Source organism: Salmo salar, chromosome 02 (genome assembly GCF_965601325.2).
Source record: "Salmo salar chromosome 02, fSalSal1, whole genome shotgun sequence".
Taxonomy (NCBI): domain Eukaryota; kingdom Metazoa; phylum Chordata; class Actinopteri; order Salmoniformes; family Salmonidae; genus Salmo; species Salmo salar.
This window is the reverse complement of record NC_138292.1, coordinates 38,316,235-38,335,487: the sequence shown is the minus strand read 5'-3', so window position 1 is coordinate 38,335,487 and position 19,253 is coordinate 38,316,235. Positions and strand designations below refer to the sequence as shown.

Here is a 19,253-nt window from a genome sequence, read left to right as displayed (position 1 = left end):
TGAGCGGGAGCTGCCCTCCTGTAGGGATGAGACGGCCAAGAGACTAGAGGTGACAGAACGGAGTACTTGGTTGGGGTGTAGGAGTTGAGCATAGCCTGAAGGTAGGGAGGAGCAGTTCCTCTTGCTGCTCTGTAGGCAAGTACCATGGTCTTGTAGTGGATGCTAGCTTCAAATGGAAGCCAGTGGGGTGTGCAGAGGAGCAAGGTGTCATGGTGGACTTGAGAAGGTTGAACACCAGGTGGGCTGCAGTGTTCTGGATAAGTTGCAGAGGTTTCATGGCAAAACGGAGGCCCCAGCCAACAGCAAGTTGCAGTAGTCCAGACGGGAGACGACAAGTGCCTGGATTAGGACCTGCTCCGCTTCCTGTGTGAGGTAGGATCGTACTCTACGGATGTTGTTGAGCATGATCCTGCAGGAGTGTGCCACTGCTTTGATGTTTGCAGAGAAGGACAGGGTGTTGTCCTAGGTCACACCAAGGTTCTTTGAGCTCTAGGAGGGGGACACCGTGCAGTTGTCAACCATGATGGAGAAGTCTTGGAGCGGGCAGACCTTCCCCTGGAGGAAGAGCTTGAGGTGGTGGGCCGACATCCAAGCTGAGATATCTGCCAGGCACACAAAGATGTGTGTCGCCACCTGGGTGTCAGAAGGGGCGAAGGAGAAAGATAGTTGTGTCATCCGCATAGAAATGATAGGAGAGAGCATGTGAGGACATGACAGAGCTGAGTGACTTGGTGTATAGAGAGAAGAGGAGAGGGCCTAGAACCGAGCCCTGGAGGACACCAGTAGGGAGAGTACATGGTGCAGTCACAGATTCTCTCCACGTCACCTGGTAGGAGCGTCCTGCTAGGTAGGATGCAATTAAAAAGTGTGCAGAACCTGAGATACCCAGCCCTGAGAGGGTGGAGAGGAGGACCCTGAAAAGCTTCTACCCCCAAGCCTGCTAAACAAGACTACTAAATACAGTGGCAAGAAAAAGCATGTGAATCCTTTAGAATTACCTGGATTTCTGGATACATTTGTCATAAAATTGGATCTGATCTTCATCTAAGTCACAACAATAGACAAGCACAGTCTGCATAAACTAATAACACACAAACAATTATACGTTTTCATGTCTTTATTGAACACACTGTGTAAACATTCACAGTGCAGGGTGGACAAAGTATGTGAACCCTTGGATTTAATAACTGGTTGACCCTCCTTTTTGCAGCAATAACCTCAACCAAACATTTTCTGTGGTTGCGTATCAAACCTGTACAATGGTCAGGAGGAATTTTGGACCATTCCTCTTTACAAAACTGTATCAGTTCAACAATATTCTTGGGATGTCTGGTGTGAACCGCTCTCTTGAGGTCATGCCACAGCATCTCAATCGGGTTGAGGTCAGGACTCTGACTGGGCCACTCCAGAAGGTGTATTTTCTTCTGTTGAAGCCATTCTGTTGTCAATTTACTTCTGTGTTTTTTGTTATTGTCCTGTTGCATCACCCAACTTCTGTTGAGCTTCAATTGGCTTCAACAGATAGCCTTACATTCTCCTGTAAAATGTGTTGATAAACTTGGGAATTCATTTTTCTGTCGATGATAGCAAGCTGTCCAGGTCCTGAGGCAGCAAAGCAGACCTAAATCATGATGCTCCCTCCACCATACTTTACAGTTGGGATGAAATTTTGATGTCAGTATGCTGTGCCTTTTTTTCTCCACACATAGTGTTGTGTGTTCCTTCCAAACAACACAACTTTAGTTTAATCTGTCCACAGAATATTTTGCCTGTAGCGCTGTGGAACATCCAGGTGTTCTTTTGTGAACTTCAGACATGCAGCAATGTTTTCTTTGGACAGCAGTGGCTTCTTCCGTGATGTCCTCCCATTAACACCATTCTTGTTTAGTGTTTAACGTATCGTAGACTCGTCAACAGAGATGTTAGCATGTTCCAGAGATTTCTGTAAGTCTTTAGCTGACACTCTATTATTCTTCTTAACCTCATTGAGCATTCTGCGCTGTGCTCTTGCAGTCATCTTTGAAGGACGGCCACTCCTAGGGAGAGTAGCAACAGTGCTGAACTTTCCCCATTTATAGACAATTTGTCTTACCGTGGACATCAAGGCTTTTAGAGATACTTTTGTAACCATTTCCAGCTTTATGCAAGTCAACAATTCTTAATCTTCATTTTTTTTAGATCTATTTTGTTCAAGGCATGGTTCACATCAGACAATGCTTCTTGTGAATAGCAAACTCAAATTTTGTGAGTATTCTTTATAGGGCAGGGCAGCTCTAACCAACATCTCCAATTTCGTCTCATTGATTGGACTCAAGTTAGCTGACTCCTGACTTGAATTAGCTTTTGGAGAAGTCATTAGCCTAGGGGTTCACATACTCTTTCCAGGCTACACTGTGAAAGTTTAAATGTTGTTTACATTTACATTTTACATTTTAGTCATTTAGCAGACGCTCTTATCCAGAGCTATGTTGTGTTCAGTATAGGCAAGAAACATACAATAATTTGTATGTTATTAGTTTAAGCACACTGTGTTTGTCTATTGTTGTGACTTAGATGAAGATCAGAAGACATTTTATGACCAATTTATGCAGAAATCCAAGTAATTCCAAAGGGTTCACATACTTTTTGTGTAAACTCTACAGTTGTAATCTGTGGGTGTCACTGAGTAGGCTGATACCAGCATTCAGTTAAGGCTATACAGTCCAATATGAATGAATGTTCAATACGCACAATGGTTTGACTGAGGAGGTAATTTGCCACCGTCAAAGTCCTGCAATAAGACGCTAATATTTTTGACTCCAACACCATCATCAAGTTTGCTGATGACACAACGGTAGAAGGACTGATCACCAATGACAATAAGAGCTCTGACGCTAATGTTTGTGTAAACTGTAATCTGTGGGTGTCACTGAATAGGCTGAGACCCCATTCCATGGGTGCACAGACAGTGCACACTCCATAGGTAACGCTGTACAGTGCATATACTGTATGTATGCCCCAAATGCAATTATGCAGTCTAACACATCCACAGTGGGATTTCATGATTTATTTTGGTATTTATTTTAAAATGTATTGAATTTTTTTAATTAGTTTTTATTATATTACCTCAGGCCATGCTTGTTTAGCATTATCTAGTCCAAACATGGCATAGTTCCACTATTTGTATCCGTTTGCCTCACTTTCAATATGGGACTTTTCTTTTGAAGGCAACTCGCAAATCCATTATTGTGGCTGATAGTTATTGTGGCAAGCTTCACATTGGTGAGGACAGGGTGGAATTGAGGAGTTTGAAGGTGGCCTCAATTTCCTCTCGGTCTCTCTGGGCGTAGTCGTTCTGCACAGAGGAATGCCTGCCATTCAAAGGGAAAACTTGTTGATTTAGAGAATTGAGATAGCCTGAACACTGAACATTTACAATTTATTTACCATTGCACTAATCTCTGGTGGGTGGGCAGCTGACAAGTTACTTGAGACTTTAGTTCTGGGTTAACTCGAAATTACCATTGCACAGAAGTCACTCACTGTTTTGAAGTGATTTATTGACAGCTGTCTCTGAACTCTGTCTGGACTTTTCCAGCTAATGTGAAAGGTCAACAAGGGACTTTCTTGATGTTAGAGAAACCCAGTAGTGGTCCTTTTCCAGTTCACACAAACATTTCAATACTTATAGCTACTTTGTCACGTGTTCATAGTCTGGTTACCAGTCTTTTCAGCTTACATTCCACTCCTTGACACTCCTGTCAGTTGCCTACATAAACAGCCAGGGTTTAATTAAATAGGCCTAGGCATTATACTTTTTTATTGCACATTTAATTAAACTGACGCATTTGGTGATGTTCAACTTCAGTTCATTGGCACAAAATGTGTGTCAGACCAAAATATTATTGTGCAATTCATGCATCTCCGCTGGCATCTCCACTGGCCTCTATTACATCCATCCTCTCTCTGTTCCTTTTATAACTCTTGAACCAGTAGTCTAGCCCAATGTGTGTCCCAATACACTGAGTGTACAAAACATTAGGAACACACATCCTAATGTTGAGTTGCATCCCCTTTTGCCCTCAGAACAGCCTCAACTCATCGGGGCTTGGACTGTACAAGATGTCGAAAGCGTTCCACAGGGATGCTGGCCCATGTTGACTCCAATGCTTCCCACAGTTGTGTCAAGTTGGATGGATGGATGTTCGGTGGGTGGTGGACCATTCTTGATAAACACGGGAAACTGTTGACCCAGCAGCGCTGCAGTTCTTGACACACTCAAACCGGTTGGCCTGGCACCTATTATCATACCCCTTTCAAAGGCACTTACATCTTTTGTCTTGCCCATTCACCCTCTGAATTGCACACATACACAATCCATGCCTCAATTGTCTCAAGGCATAAAAATCCTTCTTTAACCTGTCTCCGCCCCTTCATCTACACTGATTGAAGTGGATTTAACAAGTGAAATCAATAAGGGATCATAGCTTTCACCTGGATTCACCTGGTCAGTCTATGTCATGGATAGAGCAGATGTTCCTAATGTTTTGTACACTTAATGTAGTTTGGTCACCTATTTTGAGCAATTAAAACATATATTCGACAAAGAAGCACCTTGCATCTTGCTCTTATTTCACCTTTAAATAAAGGTGAAATAAAAAAATTAAAAAAAAGTTTAGAAGTTATCAATGCTTCATTATTACGTTCTATGCATGATGTGATAGTTATTAGCCAGAATGTAGGCCTAATGTAGGCTATAGCCTGTAAAGTATAGTCTGCTGAGTTTGAAGTAAACCTAATTCACAATGGTAGGTACACTCTTAAAAAAATCGGTTCCCCATAGGAGAACCCTTTTGGTTCCAGGTAGAACTCTTTTGGGTTACATTTAGTACCCTCTGGAAAAAGGGTTCTACATGGAACGCAATAGGGTGATACCTGGAACCAAAAAGGGTTATTCAAAGAGTCGAAGAACCCTTTTAGGTTGTACTAGGTAACTATATTTCTCCATGCGCTGACCAACTGGCAAGTGTCTTCACTGACATTTTCAACCTCTCCCTGTCTGAGTCTGTAATACCAACATGTTTCAAGCAGACCACCATAGTCCCTGAGTCCAAGAACACTAAGGTAACCTGCCTAAATGACCCGTAGCACTCACGTCTGTAGCCATGAAGTGCTTTGAAAGGCTGTTTATGGCTCACATCAACACCATTATCCCAGAAACCCTAGACCCACTCCAATTTGCATACCGCACCAACAGATCCACAGATGATGCAATCTCTATTGCACTTCACACTGCCCTCTCACACCTGGACAAAAAGAACACCTATGTGAGAATGCTATTTATTGTCTACGGCTCAGCGTTCAACACCATAGTGCCCTCAAAGCTCATCACTAAGCTAAGTACCCTGGGACTAAACACCTCCCTCTGCAACTGGATCCTGAACTTCCTGACAGGCCGCTCCCAGGTGGTAAGTGTAGGTAACAACACCCACTCTCATCAACGTGGCTGTAGTGGAGCAGGTTGAGAGCTTTAAGTTCCTTGGCGTCCACATCACCAACAAACTAACATGGTCCAAGCACAACAAGACAGTCGTGAAGAGGTCACAACATAACCTATTCCCCCTCAGGAGACTGAAAAAAATTGGCATGGGTCCTCAGATCCTCAAAAGGTTTTACAGCTGCACCATCGAGAGCATCCTGACGGGTCTGCATCACGGCCTGGTATGGCAACTGTTCGGCCTCCGACCGCAAGGCACTACAGAGGGTAGTGCGCACGGCCCAGTACATCACCGGGGCCAAGCTTCCTGCCATCCAGGACCTCTATACCAGGCGATGTCAGAGGAACGCCCTAAAAATTGTCAAAGACTCCAGCCACCCTAGTCATAGACTGTTCTCTCTGCTACCGCACGGCAAGCGGTACCGGAGCGCCAAGTCTAGATCCAAGAGGCTTCTAAACAGCTTCTACCCCCAAGCCATAAGACTCCTGAACAACTAATCAAATGGCTACCCAGACTATTTGCATGCCCCCCCAATTCTACGCTGCCGCTACTCTCTGTTATCTATACATAGTCACTTTAACAACTCTACCTACATGTACATATTACCTCAATTACCTCGACACCAATTACCTCGACACTGTAAGGTCCACACCTGTTGTATCCGGCGCATGTGACAAATAACATTTGATTTGATTTGATCATGGAAGGGAGAATAGGCTAGAGGTAGAACATAAATGTTTTGTTGGATTTCTCTGTAATGGAAGTCCATCGACAGCGCACCTGGAAAAGTCATTTCCTTACATCTGGAAAAGGGAAAGTATATATGATCTATGGGGGAGGAGATGACATTTACACAACCAAACTAGTCTAGTCTGCTCCCATTTCTAACTTCCTAGTCTACCTTACACTGATATCTAAATGTCCTTTTTGGTGTGCTATGATATTTAGGGTTGTTTGTAGAAACACAATTGTATTTAGATAATTATTTCACACACTTGTTGTTTGTCAAGGCTACATCCCTGAAATGTGAATCCATACACTGGCATCCATACATCCCTGAAACATGAACCCATACACTGGCATCCATACATCCCTGGAAACATGAACCCTTACACTGGCATACATACATCCCTGGGTTAATGTACTTCCTCAATAGCTGTAAAAGCATCATGTTACTTTCACCATTTGTACCTTTTCTCCCTGAAGAACAACCATATTTTTGCAAAAACTCCATTTTGTGAACATTGCATGAGCTGCTTAACCCAGAAGTCTGAAACCAGATTCACATCCTCACACGGTCTACTTCATTTTCCAGATGTCTTGTATCATGCTGAGGAAGCACAGTAGCCTGCACAGCATTACAAATAGTTCAGAATCTTGGCCATTAGTTTCAATACACTCTGAATACAGGAAAACTCAGTCTCCCTCAGAGTTGGTGGTGATAAATGGTGCCAGTGAGCACAGCACGTGACTGCATTTTGTCTGTGTCTGCGCCTGGTTACCCGATATGGATGGATCTTAAGCTTACGAGTCGCGAACATGTTGTTACACATCATGAGATATATTGAGGCAAAAAAATTTGAGACAGTAGCCTTCAATTAGCAAAATAGAACTCAATTGATTGAACATGAACTTGATTTCAATATGATTGAAATACATAGGCCTATAAAGCCTATACTGTTTTTACATTTTAATGCAGTCATCTCGGTTTTCATTTGAAGAATATTTTTATCCTTTGCTTGTTTGTAACAATTGCAAAGCCATTGGCAACTTTGTATTTCTGCTGAACTTTGTGGTCACAGAGGTGTATAAACATCCTTATTGTATGTTTAGTGGAGATCTTCTGTGTATAAAGTGACGCGGAAGGGCAAAAAAAGCATCAAACGACTCACTTAGCTGTTCTACGAGTGGTCTGAGGCAGTCAGTAAATAACGTGTTTTCAGGTGAAACTTTACTAACAAGGGTTTTGGGAAACCATTGAGGCACGAATCCCATTCAAGTCATTGGACCGACATTAGCATTTTTTGCGCATCATGTTCAAAACATCTATAATTGACTTTGTTGAGCTTTACAATCAATTTGAAATACTTTCAGATGATTTGGACATGGTGCGTGAAAAATGCTAATATTGGTCCCATGACTTGAATGGGATTTGTGCCACAAATGCTAGAACGTTAGCATGTGGAAACAGTGCCAAGGAAAGTAAACCAAATCATGGATTGCTGTCATACCTTTTCCATAGACTGCTTACAGGGTAAGGAAACCAATGTGTAGTTTTGTAATTTGAGTGAACAATCGCTTTAAGATTCTTTTGGGAAACTGGGCCCTGGTTAATTAGGAACCGCTCCAAGTCCCTGACCTGAATCGTGGATAGAGGAAGTCAACTGCCATTTTAATGACAGCAACAGATGTGAGGCAAGCATACCGGTACACACTGGAGACCTGAAGCACCGGTGAGCATCTGGAAGCAAACAAAGTAACACACATCCAGAACAGACTACAAATAAATTCCAAGGTCATACAGGATTAGTAGATGCATTACAATACACATGCATTACAATACAGCAAACAACCCTGTTTAGGATCTTGTAGAACAGAGTACCACATTGACACAATACTATATGACAGCAAACGCATGCTGTATGCTGTCCATTTAGAATAAAAGTAACACATTTGTTCACTAGAGCACCCTGTCAAACATACCTAAGCCTGTCTATTCTGTGTGACTTTAAATGTAACATCATGCAATTTTTAAGATGCTAAATATTGGACTTGGTGTGTTTTACACATGAATGGCATGCATTGTGTTGTTAATTACTTGGACTTGAATAGTGAGTAAGGTAAGGTTTTTATGCAAACCTGTGCATATGGTCATTGGTCATTACAGAAACTATACTTTCATCCAACACTTACTAAGTTAATTTAGTTAAATTAGGCGCCACCCTGTGATAGTGATTGGTATTGCACATTTCACCAACCTTTGAATTCTCCCCCAACTACAAACTATCAATAAATGCACCAAACAAAAACCTCAAAATCAACCACTTTTATTCTCAGTTTCATGCAAAGAAAAAGCATTGTTACATGTACTGTATGACTGGCAGTGGCTTACATGGACAGTATCCACAATTACACAGCAGTACACAGTCAACACACCTCAGTGAGGATTCAGAACTGACTTTAAACTGATGAAGGTTTTCTTCTTGGATGATTTGGGACATAATATGGTACTTTGACGTATCCAACAGTATATGGTGTGATTGTTCCTCCACAGAGTAATTCCTCCATAGAGTATATCAGATCATTTAAACAATGTAAGCATCTGATATTTTATATTGGGCATTTTTATTGTCCTCAGTTCAGTGTTCTGTACATGCACAAAATACTTTAAAGCTATAACAAATGTTTAAGGAATATAACAAATGGATACTTACAGTATCCTGACATTTAATAATCTCAGAAATAAACACAAACTAAAAAATCACAACTTACTGACAAGTTTCAGTGATCAACTATGACGAATTGAAAGGGGCAAAGGGCATCAAATAAAACATGTAAAGACAAAATAACCTCTTAAAATCAATTTTCAAAGATAAAATAAAAACCACATTTTACAACACCATTGAGGGTATTTATGTAATATGATATTTCGAATAGGTAGTTGTCTACTACCCAAGTTAGAAAAACACCTAACATTCCCATTAAAACAAACAATTCATAGAGGTTTAAAATTAAAGAGTAATTCACATCATAAACAACACATCTAATAGTTATAGGTACTGTATTTGAATGATATAAAAATACAAGATTCCTCTCATTAAAATACCTAAATGTTGCAATCTAATTAAGGTCCGTAGTCATCATAATTACTCTGACTTCACCCCTACATGATATGTCACCTCAGAATTAGATGTAAATATAACTATCATTACAATGAAAATGTAAGAGTAACGATACACATCAGGAAGTACTATTACGTACAAAACAATCCTTGAAGAAAACAAAATGGCCGGTATAAAAAAAGAATGGGGATAAAAGGCCATCAAAAAGTGGTTTGGTGTGATTAGTGGTGCTGATAATCCAAATGAGGATGCTGTCCTATTACTTTATTTGTATTGCATGTCCCGTACCTAGTGGTCTGGGAAGGTTAGTGGGACAGGTTACATTACATCAACAACTCTGCCGTATAAATACTTTCTAATGATTACGTTTCCCATACAAAGCTAAAGTGCATCTTTATCTCAAATGCCTGTACACATTGGATTGGATCATTCTATTACGAAGAATTTGCACAAGAGATTTTCTACCGGTGACATCATCAAACCCTCATTAAACTGTACATTGGCACCTTGCTAACTTCACTTTCTCTGAGACATGGTTCCTCCTTCTACAGTAGACGTGTGCCCAAAGGAACTCCGTAAAACCCTTTCGTCTACCTTTAGATCGATGTGCTTCCATTATGGCTTTGTTTTTACTGCCTTACTGATACATCTTCACATGGCCATGCAGTGAGGTGGTGTTTCCCCCACAGTCCACATACTCGTACATCTCCTGGGAGACCTGCTCCGAGTGCCCAAAGTAGGATGTGGTCACAGTCACCCTGAAAACCAGTCAATAGACAGTAGTCAGTTTCCCCAAAATGGCTGCCCACATGGGCGTGTGAGGTTGGACAAAATAAATAGTGTAGGTACAGCAACATGTGTAAACTCAATGTATTAGTAGAGATATTTGAAAAGGTACAATGCATTCAGAAAGTGTTCAGAGCCTTGACTTTTTACAAATTTTGTTACGTTACAGCTTTATAGTAAAATGTATTAAATCTTTTTTTCCCCTTATCAATCTACACAAAATACCCCATAATGACAAAGCAAACAGGCTTTTAAACATTTCTGCAAAAATATATTTATATATAACACTAATGTAATATCATATATTAAGAATGATGGAGGCGACTGTGTTCTTGGGGAACGTCAATGCTGCAGAAATGTTTTGGTATCCTTCCCAGATCTGTGCCTCGACACAATCCTGTCTTGGAGCTCTACAGACAATTCCTCCGACCTCATGGCTTGGTTTTTGCTCTGACATGCACTGTCAACTGTGGAACCTTATATAGACCAGTGTGTGCCTTTCCAAATCATGTCCAATTAATTGTTAATACCACAGGTGGACTCCAATCAAGTTGTAGAAACATCTCAAGGATGATCAATGGAAACAGGATGCACCTGAGCTCAATTTTGCATCTCATAGCAAAGGGTCTGAATACTTATGTAAATAAGGTTTTTCAGCTTTTATTTTTTATTTTTTTATACATTTCCGAACATTTCTAAAAACCTGTTTTTACTTTGTTATTATGGGGTATTGTGTGTAGATTGATGAGCAAAACATTTTTGGGGACACATTTCAGAATAAGGCTGTAACGTAACAAAATGTGGAAAAGGGGAAGGGGTCTGAATACTTTCCGAATGCACTGTATACTTACTGCATCATGACCACAATGTTGTGAACCTTTATGGACTTCAGGGTGCAATAGTCGCTGCAAACACAAAACATTTATTAAAGAAATGTCACGATTTGTACTGTCAACCACACAATAAAATGTAATAAGTTGTGAAATACTTACAACATATAACTCATCTCATCAGCAATGACTGTGGGAACCGTGTAGTCAATCTGAAATAAACAATATGTTGTAATGCAGCCATTATCCATCTCCCATATTGAACAGGGCGATTGAGTGCTGACTAACTAAGTAATGAGTCACTTTTGAGGGCAACAGTCCAAAAATCTCATCCTTATTCTATCCTCGCTTCTACTGATGACCTCAGAACAGGGACTGGTGTTCTAGTGGATTCAACAACAACAAGGTTCATTATCAATGTTGCCTGATTTTATTACTAGAGTTTGCAGTAAAGCGGGTGGAACAATGAGCTACTGTGTTGAGGGATAGAAAAGCACTTCAGGACAGTTGAAGGTACAACTTTGATGCCCTCTTCATACACTATAATATGTTTAGAACAAGCCGTTATACCAAGGCATGTTATTCTGAACTACACATGGTAAAGACCCACCTGCTGCATATCCAGTGGTATTATGGTCGTCACATTGCTAATACGGGCCTTCCCAATCACCGTCTTAGAGAACTGCACTTGGGCTGTGATGTTGGTCAGGGATACAGCGTAGTAGTTGTTATTGGTGATGTTCAGAGTGTTCTAGAAGAAAAGCCATACGGCACAACAGTTGTTGGAAAGAGTGTCATTACGTTGGACCCACTCCAATTTGCATACTGCCCCAACAGATCCACAGATGACGCAATCTTTATTGCACTCCACACTGCCCTCTCCCACCTGGACAAGAAGAACACCTATGCGAGAATACTGTTCATCGGCTACAGCTCAGCGTTCAACACCATAGTACCCTCCAAGCTCATCACTAAGCTCAGGACCCTGGGACTGAACACCTCCCTTTGCAACTGGATCCTGGACTTCCTGACGGGCCGCCCCCAGGTTTAAAAAAAAAAGTATTTCCCAGGTGGTGAGGGTAGGCAACAACACATCCACCAAGTTGACCCTCAACACGGGGCCCCTCAGGGCTGCGTGCTTATTTCCCTCCTGTACTCCCTGTTCATCGACGACTGCGTGACCGCACGTCTCCAACACCATCATTAAGTTTGCTAACGACACAACGGTGGTAGGCCTGATCACCTCCTCCTCAGGAATTAACATTGTCCACACACACCAACACAGTGGTGAAGAAGGCACGACAACACCTCTCCCCCAGGAGGCTGAAAAGTTTTGGCATGGGCCCTCAGATCCTTAAAAAGTTCTCCAGCTGTACCATTGAAAGCATCTTGACTGGCTGCATCACCACTTGGTATGGTAACTGCAAGGCGCTACAGATGGTAGTGTGTACGGCCCAGTACATCACTGGGGCAGAGCTCCCTGCCATCCAGAACCTCTGAACCAGGTGGTGTAAGAGAAGGCCCTAAAAATTGTAAAAGACTCCAGCCAACCAAGTCATAGACTCTTCTCTCTGCTACCGCACGGCAGGCGGTACCGATGCACCAAGTCTGGAATCAACAGGACCCTGAACAGCTTCTACCCCCCAAGCCTTAAGACTGCTACATTGTTAACCAAAAAATTACCAGGACTCTCTTTTGATTCATCACATACGCTGCTGCTACTGTTTATTATCCATCCTGTTGCCTAGTCACTTTACCCCTAACTATATGTACATATCTACCTCAATTACCTCATACCTCTGTACATTCACTCGGTGCTTGTACCCAGTGTATATAGCCAAGTTATTGTTACTCATGGTGTATTTATTCCTCGTGTTATTGTTGTTTTATTCTTTTTCTATTTTTCTCTCTGCATTGTTGGGAACGGCCGGTAAGTACGCATTTCACTGTTAGTCTACACCCTTTGTTTACGAAGCACATGACAAATACAATTTCATTTGAATCCATGTCAACCCTTAGACGGAAACACAAGAAGGACAACTAACACCAGAGAGAGGATCTTACCGTGATATTGAGATAGACAATCCGTTGGTCCTGGTCATAGGAGACGAATGCAGACTTCACGCCCACATAGGAGACGTCGATAGAACGAGGGAACAGGAAAAACACAGCCAGGCCAGACAGCAGAAGGCAAAGAGACACGGACACAGTGACATAAAGCTTTCTGCAAGAAAAAGGGAGGAAGCGCCATTAAAAGAGAGAAGTTGGATATAGACCACAGTCAACCACAGTTGATTCATTCAATTGCACATCTTTCAATAAAGAGACGTCTGGCTGAGTGAGATGAGACTTACGTTCTCCTTGGCTGAAGCCTCTGGTCACTGTATGGAATCAGAGCCACAAGCTGGTTCTCTTGGCCTGCATTAGAGATGTGATGACAAAGCCATTTACAGAGGAAACTGATATTGGTTCAACTTATGTCTTTTCCATTTTCAATTCATGTTGGAAGTCAGTGTTTCTAGGTAGCCTAGTTTCTGGTTTTGCATTCTTGTTTGAATGGCAAAATTCAAATTAGGCAAAATTATTAGCAGCTCATGAGGGACAGTTTAACTACAGATGTAGGTGTGCATTGTGTCAGTGAGTGAGGGTTCATGTTTATTACTGTGTAGGAATGTATTTGTTTCGTGTTTATCCCCTTACCCCGTGGTATTCTGCCAGTGCCCTGGCATGTGGGGCATGTGACACTGTCTCTGCCAGTAAATTCCACATAGGGGAACTGAGACACATCTCCATTCTTTCCATCCTCTTCACTCTGTGTATCTATGTACTCTGGACCAGTCGTCAGGCCACTCTGACTGCCACGGTCGTCTTTCCCCTTCGACAAGTGGGAGTGTGACTTTCCCATCACTAGAGCTTTCTGTGAATAAAACATGTAAGATCTAATAAGTAGGTGTGGTTGGTAGTGAAAACTCATGCCACATATTCATTTGATATTTACATGGTAGTTATGGTCAGTTTACACATTGTTTTATACTACTTCTGTACTATAACAATGTACCTGACCATGTCATGACAGGCTTTAAAGCCATTTTATATTGCATTAAGGATACCATTCTCCTATTTCATTTTTGCATAGATTATTTTGTTTTGTTTAGACCAGTTTACACCAACTCCCCAAAAGCTCTTATCAAGTGTGCACCATTTATGGAATTCATGCGTGTTTGAAACAATTACTGACAAACAAAAGATACTTGTTCTGGCTGAGGCATTAGGCAGGGCTGCCCAATTAGTCCATTTTTATTTGTATTGGTTACTCAAAGTATGGCTCTTCATATCAAGAAAGGGAATTTTCAAGGTGTTTCATCACTTGGCAATGAATTTAAACTATGTCAACTGGCTGATGACACCACCATATTTTTGAGAGACAGGAATGAGGTTTCTAAAGCAGTTTCCTGTATTGAAGACTTCCTTAGTTTCGGGTTTGAAAATTTATATAAAAAAGTCAGTCTTATTTCCACTCAAGGACTGTGTTTTACAAGAAGTATATGGTATCCCAATTAAAGATAGGGTTACTTATCTTGGAATTGTTATATGCAAGGATGAAAAACAAAGGACTGAATTAAACTTTAAACCCATTATTGAGAAAACAAAGAAGATATTGAACCTCTGGTTGCTGAGAGATATTTCGTTATACGGTCGGGTTTTATTGTCCAAAGCTGAAGGGTTATCCAGATCGGTTTATGTCTCGTTATCACTTGAATTATCCCCTAAAATTATAAAGGACTTAGATAAGATTCTTTATAATTTCATTTGGAGGAAAAAGCCTCACTATCTACGGAAAGATATTCTCGCTAATACCCAAGAACAAGGAGGTTTTGATGTTTTAGATTTCAATACTCTAAATAATACTTTTAAAATAAATTGGATTCTGAAGTATATTAAGAACCAGAACAGTATTTGGAATGTCTTCCCTAAGTATACTGCTCAAAAAATAAAGGGAACACTTAAACAACACATCCTAGATCTGAATGAAAGAAATAATCTTATTAAATACTTTTTTCTTTACATAGTTGAATGTGCTGACAACAAAATCACACAAAAATAATCAATGGAAATCCAATTTATCAACCCATGGAGGTCTGGATTTGGAGTCACACTCAAAATTAAAGTGGAAAACCACACTACAGGCTGATCCAACTTTGATGTAATGTCCTTAAAACAAGTCAAAATGAGGCTCAGTAGTGTGTGTGGCCTCCACGTGCCTGTATGACCTCCCTACAACGCCTGGGCATGCTCCTGATGAGGTGGCGGATGGTCTCCTGAGGGATCTCCTCCAAGACCTGGACTAAAGCATCCGCCAACTCCTGGACAGTCTGTGGTGAAACGTGGCGTTGGTGGATGGAGCGAGACATGATGTCCCAGATGTGCTCAATTGGATTCAGGTCTGGGGAACGGGCGGGCCAGTCCATAGCATCAATGCCTTCCTCTTGCAGGAACTGCTGACACACTCCAGCCACATGAGGTCTAGCATTGTCTTGCATTAGGAGGAACCCAGGGCCAACCGCACCAGCATATGGTCTCACAAGGGGTCTGAGGATCTCATCTCGGTACCTAATGGCAGTCAGGCTACCTCTGGCGAGCACATGGAGGGCTGTGCGGCCCTCCAAAGAAAAGCCACCCCACACCATGACTGACCCACCACCAAACCGGTCATGCTGGAGGATGTTGCAGGCAGCACAACGTTCTCCACGGCGTCTCCAGACTCTGTCATGTCTGTCATGTGCTCAGTGTGAACCTGCTTTCATCTGTGAGGAGCACAGGGCGCCAGTGGCGAATTTGCCAATCTTGGTGTTCTCTGGCAAATGCCAAACGTCCTGCACGGTGTTGGGCTGTAAGCACAACCCCCACCTGTGGACGTCGGGCCTCATACCACCCTCATGGAGTCTGTTTCTGACCGTTTGAGCAGACACATGCACATTTGTGGCCTGCTGGAGGTCATTTTGCAGGGCTCTGGCAGTGCTTCTCCTGCTCCTCCTTGCACAAAGGCGGAGGTAGCGGTCCTGCTGCTGGGTTGTTGCCCTCCAACGGCCTCCTCCACGTCTCCTGATGTACTGGCCTGTCTCCTGGTAGCGCCTCCATGCTCTGGACACTACGCTGACAGACACAGCAAACCTTCTTGCCACAACTCGCATTGATGTGCCATCCTGGATGAGCTGCACTACCTGAGCCACTTGTGTGGGTTGTAGACTCCGTCTCATGCTACCACTAGAGTGAAAGCACCGCCAGCATTCAAAAGTGACCAAAACATCAGCCAGGAAGCATAGGAACTGAGAAGTGGTCTGTGGTCCCCACCTGCTGAACCACTCCTTTATTGGGGGTGTCTTGCTAATTGCCTATAATTTCCACCTGTTATCTATTCCATTTGCACAACAGCATGTGAAATATATTGTCAATCAGTGTTGCTTCCTAAGTGGACAGTTTGATTTCACAGAAGTGTGATTGACTTGGAGTTACATTGTGTTGTTTAAGTGTTCCCTTTATTTTTTTGAGCAGTGTATTCATTTGACTCTGTTGGTGGTTTAGAATTTTTGCTTCAATGTAATTTTGATGTTGATAAAATCACAGTAAAATTGGCCAAATTCCATAAGCAGGAAATTTTTGCTTGGACGTTAGCATATAAACACAATTTTTCCCCTCAGACATTTTCTATGGAATAACAAAAGATATACGATTTAAAAACAAGTTTCTTTTTTGTCATAACTGGTTTGAGAATAAAATTATTTTGGTTGGTCAGTTACTGAATGAGGATAGATATCTACTCTCATATGGGGAATTTCTTGATAAGTTTAAAATTCCAATAACCCCGAAAGAATATGCAATTGTTTTTGATACGATTCCAAGGGGGGTTGTATCTATTTTAAATTCCTCTGTGGTTGATGTAAGTAACATAGATTTACATGAAAATATATTAATTGGTAATATTAACATCAAAGATAAATGTAGTAATAAACAGATTAGGAATATTGTTTGTGCTACTACAATTCCCTCAGCAAGATTCTTTTGGTCAAATATCTATGGTGATATACAATGGGGGGAAAGCATGGAAAATTGCTAACAAATATTGTATCAGTAACAAGGTAAAGGAAGTTTCATTTAAAATGTTACATAGAATTTATCCTGTGAAACATGTTTTGGAAAGATTCAAACTGAATATTGACTATAAATTTGATTTCTGTGGAATGGAGAAGGAGACCATTTTGCATTTGTTTTTGTCTGTATTTATAGTATAATTTTTTGGATTGACATACAGAATTTTGTTACAAAACAAATAGGACCAGTTGTACTATTTAATGGTTTTGATATAATTATTTATTTCAGAAATTCTGACATAGATAAAGATGTAGTATACTTATTTCAACTGCTAATAATACTAGGTAAATTTCATATTCACAAATGCAAATGGTCTAATTCAAAACCTAACTTTTTTCCACTTTATAAATGAATTTAAACAATATGGCACTACTTTAACTAAAATGAAAAACAAAAAAGGCAATTAAAACTTGTATTATTAATGAATATGATTTCTTTGTTTAGGATTCCTGGCAATGTAAATAGTATGTATGCTTGTTTGCATGTGACTATTCCTCTTTTGTATGTTGATATTTCTTAATAAAAACTAAAACTAAAAATATATATTTTTAAAGACACTTGTTCTGACCAAAGTTTGGTCTGGACCAAATATATGTAGCCTAGCCAGCAAAACACATCGGACCGTGTCTTCTGCTCCTGCTATACATGGTCGAGATTCTGTTTTGATGTGCAGACGACCATTATGCTACATGGTACACAATGTTACTTCCAGAGAAACTCTTTCACCCGCCTGCCATTTTAATCCAAAACTCACGAATACATTGTTGCGTATTTGCTCCGATATTCTGTTGTATTTTTATTTGGTGTCAAGTTATTGATGTGAATCATTGTGTAGAATACTTGCATAGGGCATTGGCTTGGATAAAATGTTTCCATATTGCAAAATGTTGCCCGGATCCTCTGACAACATCAAAGCACCACTGTGCGGTATTCCACACGCACGACGGATATGATCAAAATGGCAACATTCGATATTGGATTAATCTGCTTACCTTTGCGTATATTCACGCAGAATTGCTTTACATATGCTTGGTCACGAACAGCCGCTGTTTATGTCAATATAGTACTGACATTAATACATGCACTTGTATTTTGCCAGCGGCTCAGACGATGACGTCACGTTCGTATGGCAAAGTAGGAAACCTTCAAAATAAAAGCCCGCATTTCAAAAAATGTCAAGGTGTATAACTCATTCAAATTATATTGAATTTTAATCAATGGACACTTTTATTGTGCCAACAAGAAATTGCGATGTCATTTCTGAAAACAAATGTAAAACGTATATTTTCTAAGACCAATAATGAAAATACAATGTTGACACTAGTATGTTGAGAATATTGGGCCGTAAAGAGAAAACGTTTCTACCTGTCTCAGCTAAAGTGTGGTGAAAAATACTCAGTAGGGTCTCTACTTACCAAGCATGGTTCGTTTTGGAGGGGGACAGTGTCATACATATCTAGCAGCACTTTGTTCTCCACCCCCTCCATAGCCCCCAATGCAATACACTGTAATAGACTGTACATGGCATACATATTTGCTTGTAGAGAGAAAATTGCCTTGTTTGCTTCCAGTGTGAAATCAAATGTAAACAAAGACAAAGACCCAATGTAAACAATAATGGACTGGCATACCTGTTAACGACCTAGATTAACCTAATGGTTAATGTAGCAGCTCAATCGCTTGGCCTGACAAATAAAACTATTTTTTAGGTAGTATCCAAGTAAAATCATGTTGCTATAGGTTTATATCACCACAATTATGCATAGCCTTCCAACAATTTTCTTAAACCCACCTCGGTCACAATCAATCCAAAGGTTGGCTTCTTGGACTTTGGTTTTGAACTGATTCATGGATCACACCCCATCTCTCCTTATTAGAAACTTCAATGTTTAGCATTTCACTTCCAAACATAAAAGGCACGCTTGATATTCTTTTCAAGCAAATGATTGCAAAGGGAGAAGCATCACGCACATGCAGTAAATGTGCAGCCGTACTCAGTAGACAAACTATTTGGACCAGCACTCCAGATATTGTTGTACTTTATGTTTCTCATGTAAAGTCAAAAGTCACCACTGTAATGTGAAACCTTGTATCCTCATCTTGCTTTATTGATCTTTCAGCAGTTGGCAATGAGAGGTTGACCTACATATTGAGATCAGTAATCTGTC

The 19,253-nt window shown here is 40.9% G+C and overlaps 1 protein-coding gene across 1 annotated transcript; it reads right to left on the bottom strand.

Annotated features, from left to right (window-relative positions):
• Nucleotides 1–9,535: 9,535 nt before the first annotated feature.
• Nucleotides 9,536–18,361, bottom strand: LOC106582194 (transmembrane protein 106B). The gene is made up of 8 exons (XM_014165030.3): nucleotides 18,078–18,361; nucleotides 13,636–13,852; nucleotides 13,290–13,353; nucleotides 13,000–13,159; nucleotides 11,546–11,686; nucleotides 11,098–11,147; nucleotides 10,957–11,010; nucleotides 9,536–10,077 (listed from the first exon to the last, which is right to left on the bottom strand). Exons 2-8 carry the CDS (start codon nucleotides 13,838–13,840, stop codon nucleotides 9,957–9,959), a joined length of 795 nt encoding a protein of 264 aa, XP_014020505.1. The 5' UTR covers nucleotides 13,841–13,852; nucleotides 18,078–18,361; the 3' UTR covers nucleotides 9,536–9,956.
• Between the last annotated feature and the right edge of the window lie 892 nt (nucleotides 18,362–19,253).

Excerpts from the sequence above, each read along its gene's own strand:
- LOC106582194 (XM_014165030.3), bottom strand. The coding sequence starts at position 13,840 with ATGGGAAAGTCACACTCCCACTTGTCGAAGGGGAAAGACGACCGTGGC. Across the intron at positions 11,011-11,097 it reads GATGAGATGAGTTATATGTT|CGACTATTGCACCCTGAAGT; the intron begins GTAAGTATTTCA and ends TTGTGTTTGCAG. Across the intron at positions 10,078-10,956 it reads AACATTGTGGTCATGATGCA|GGTGACTGTGACCACATCCT; the intron begins GTAAGTATACAG and ends ACTGGTTTTCAG.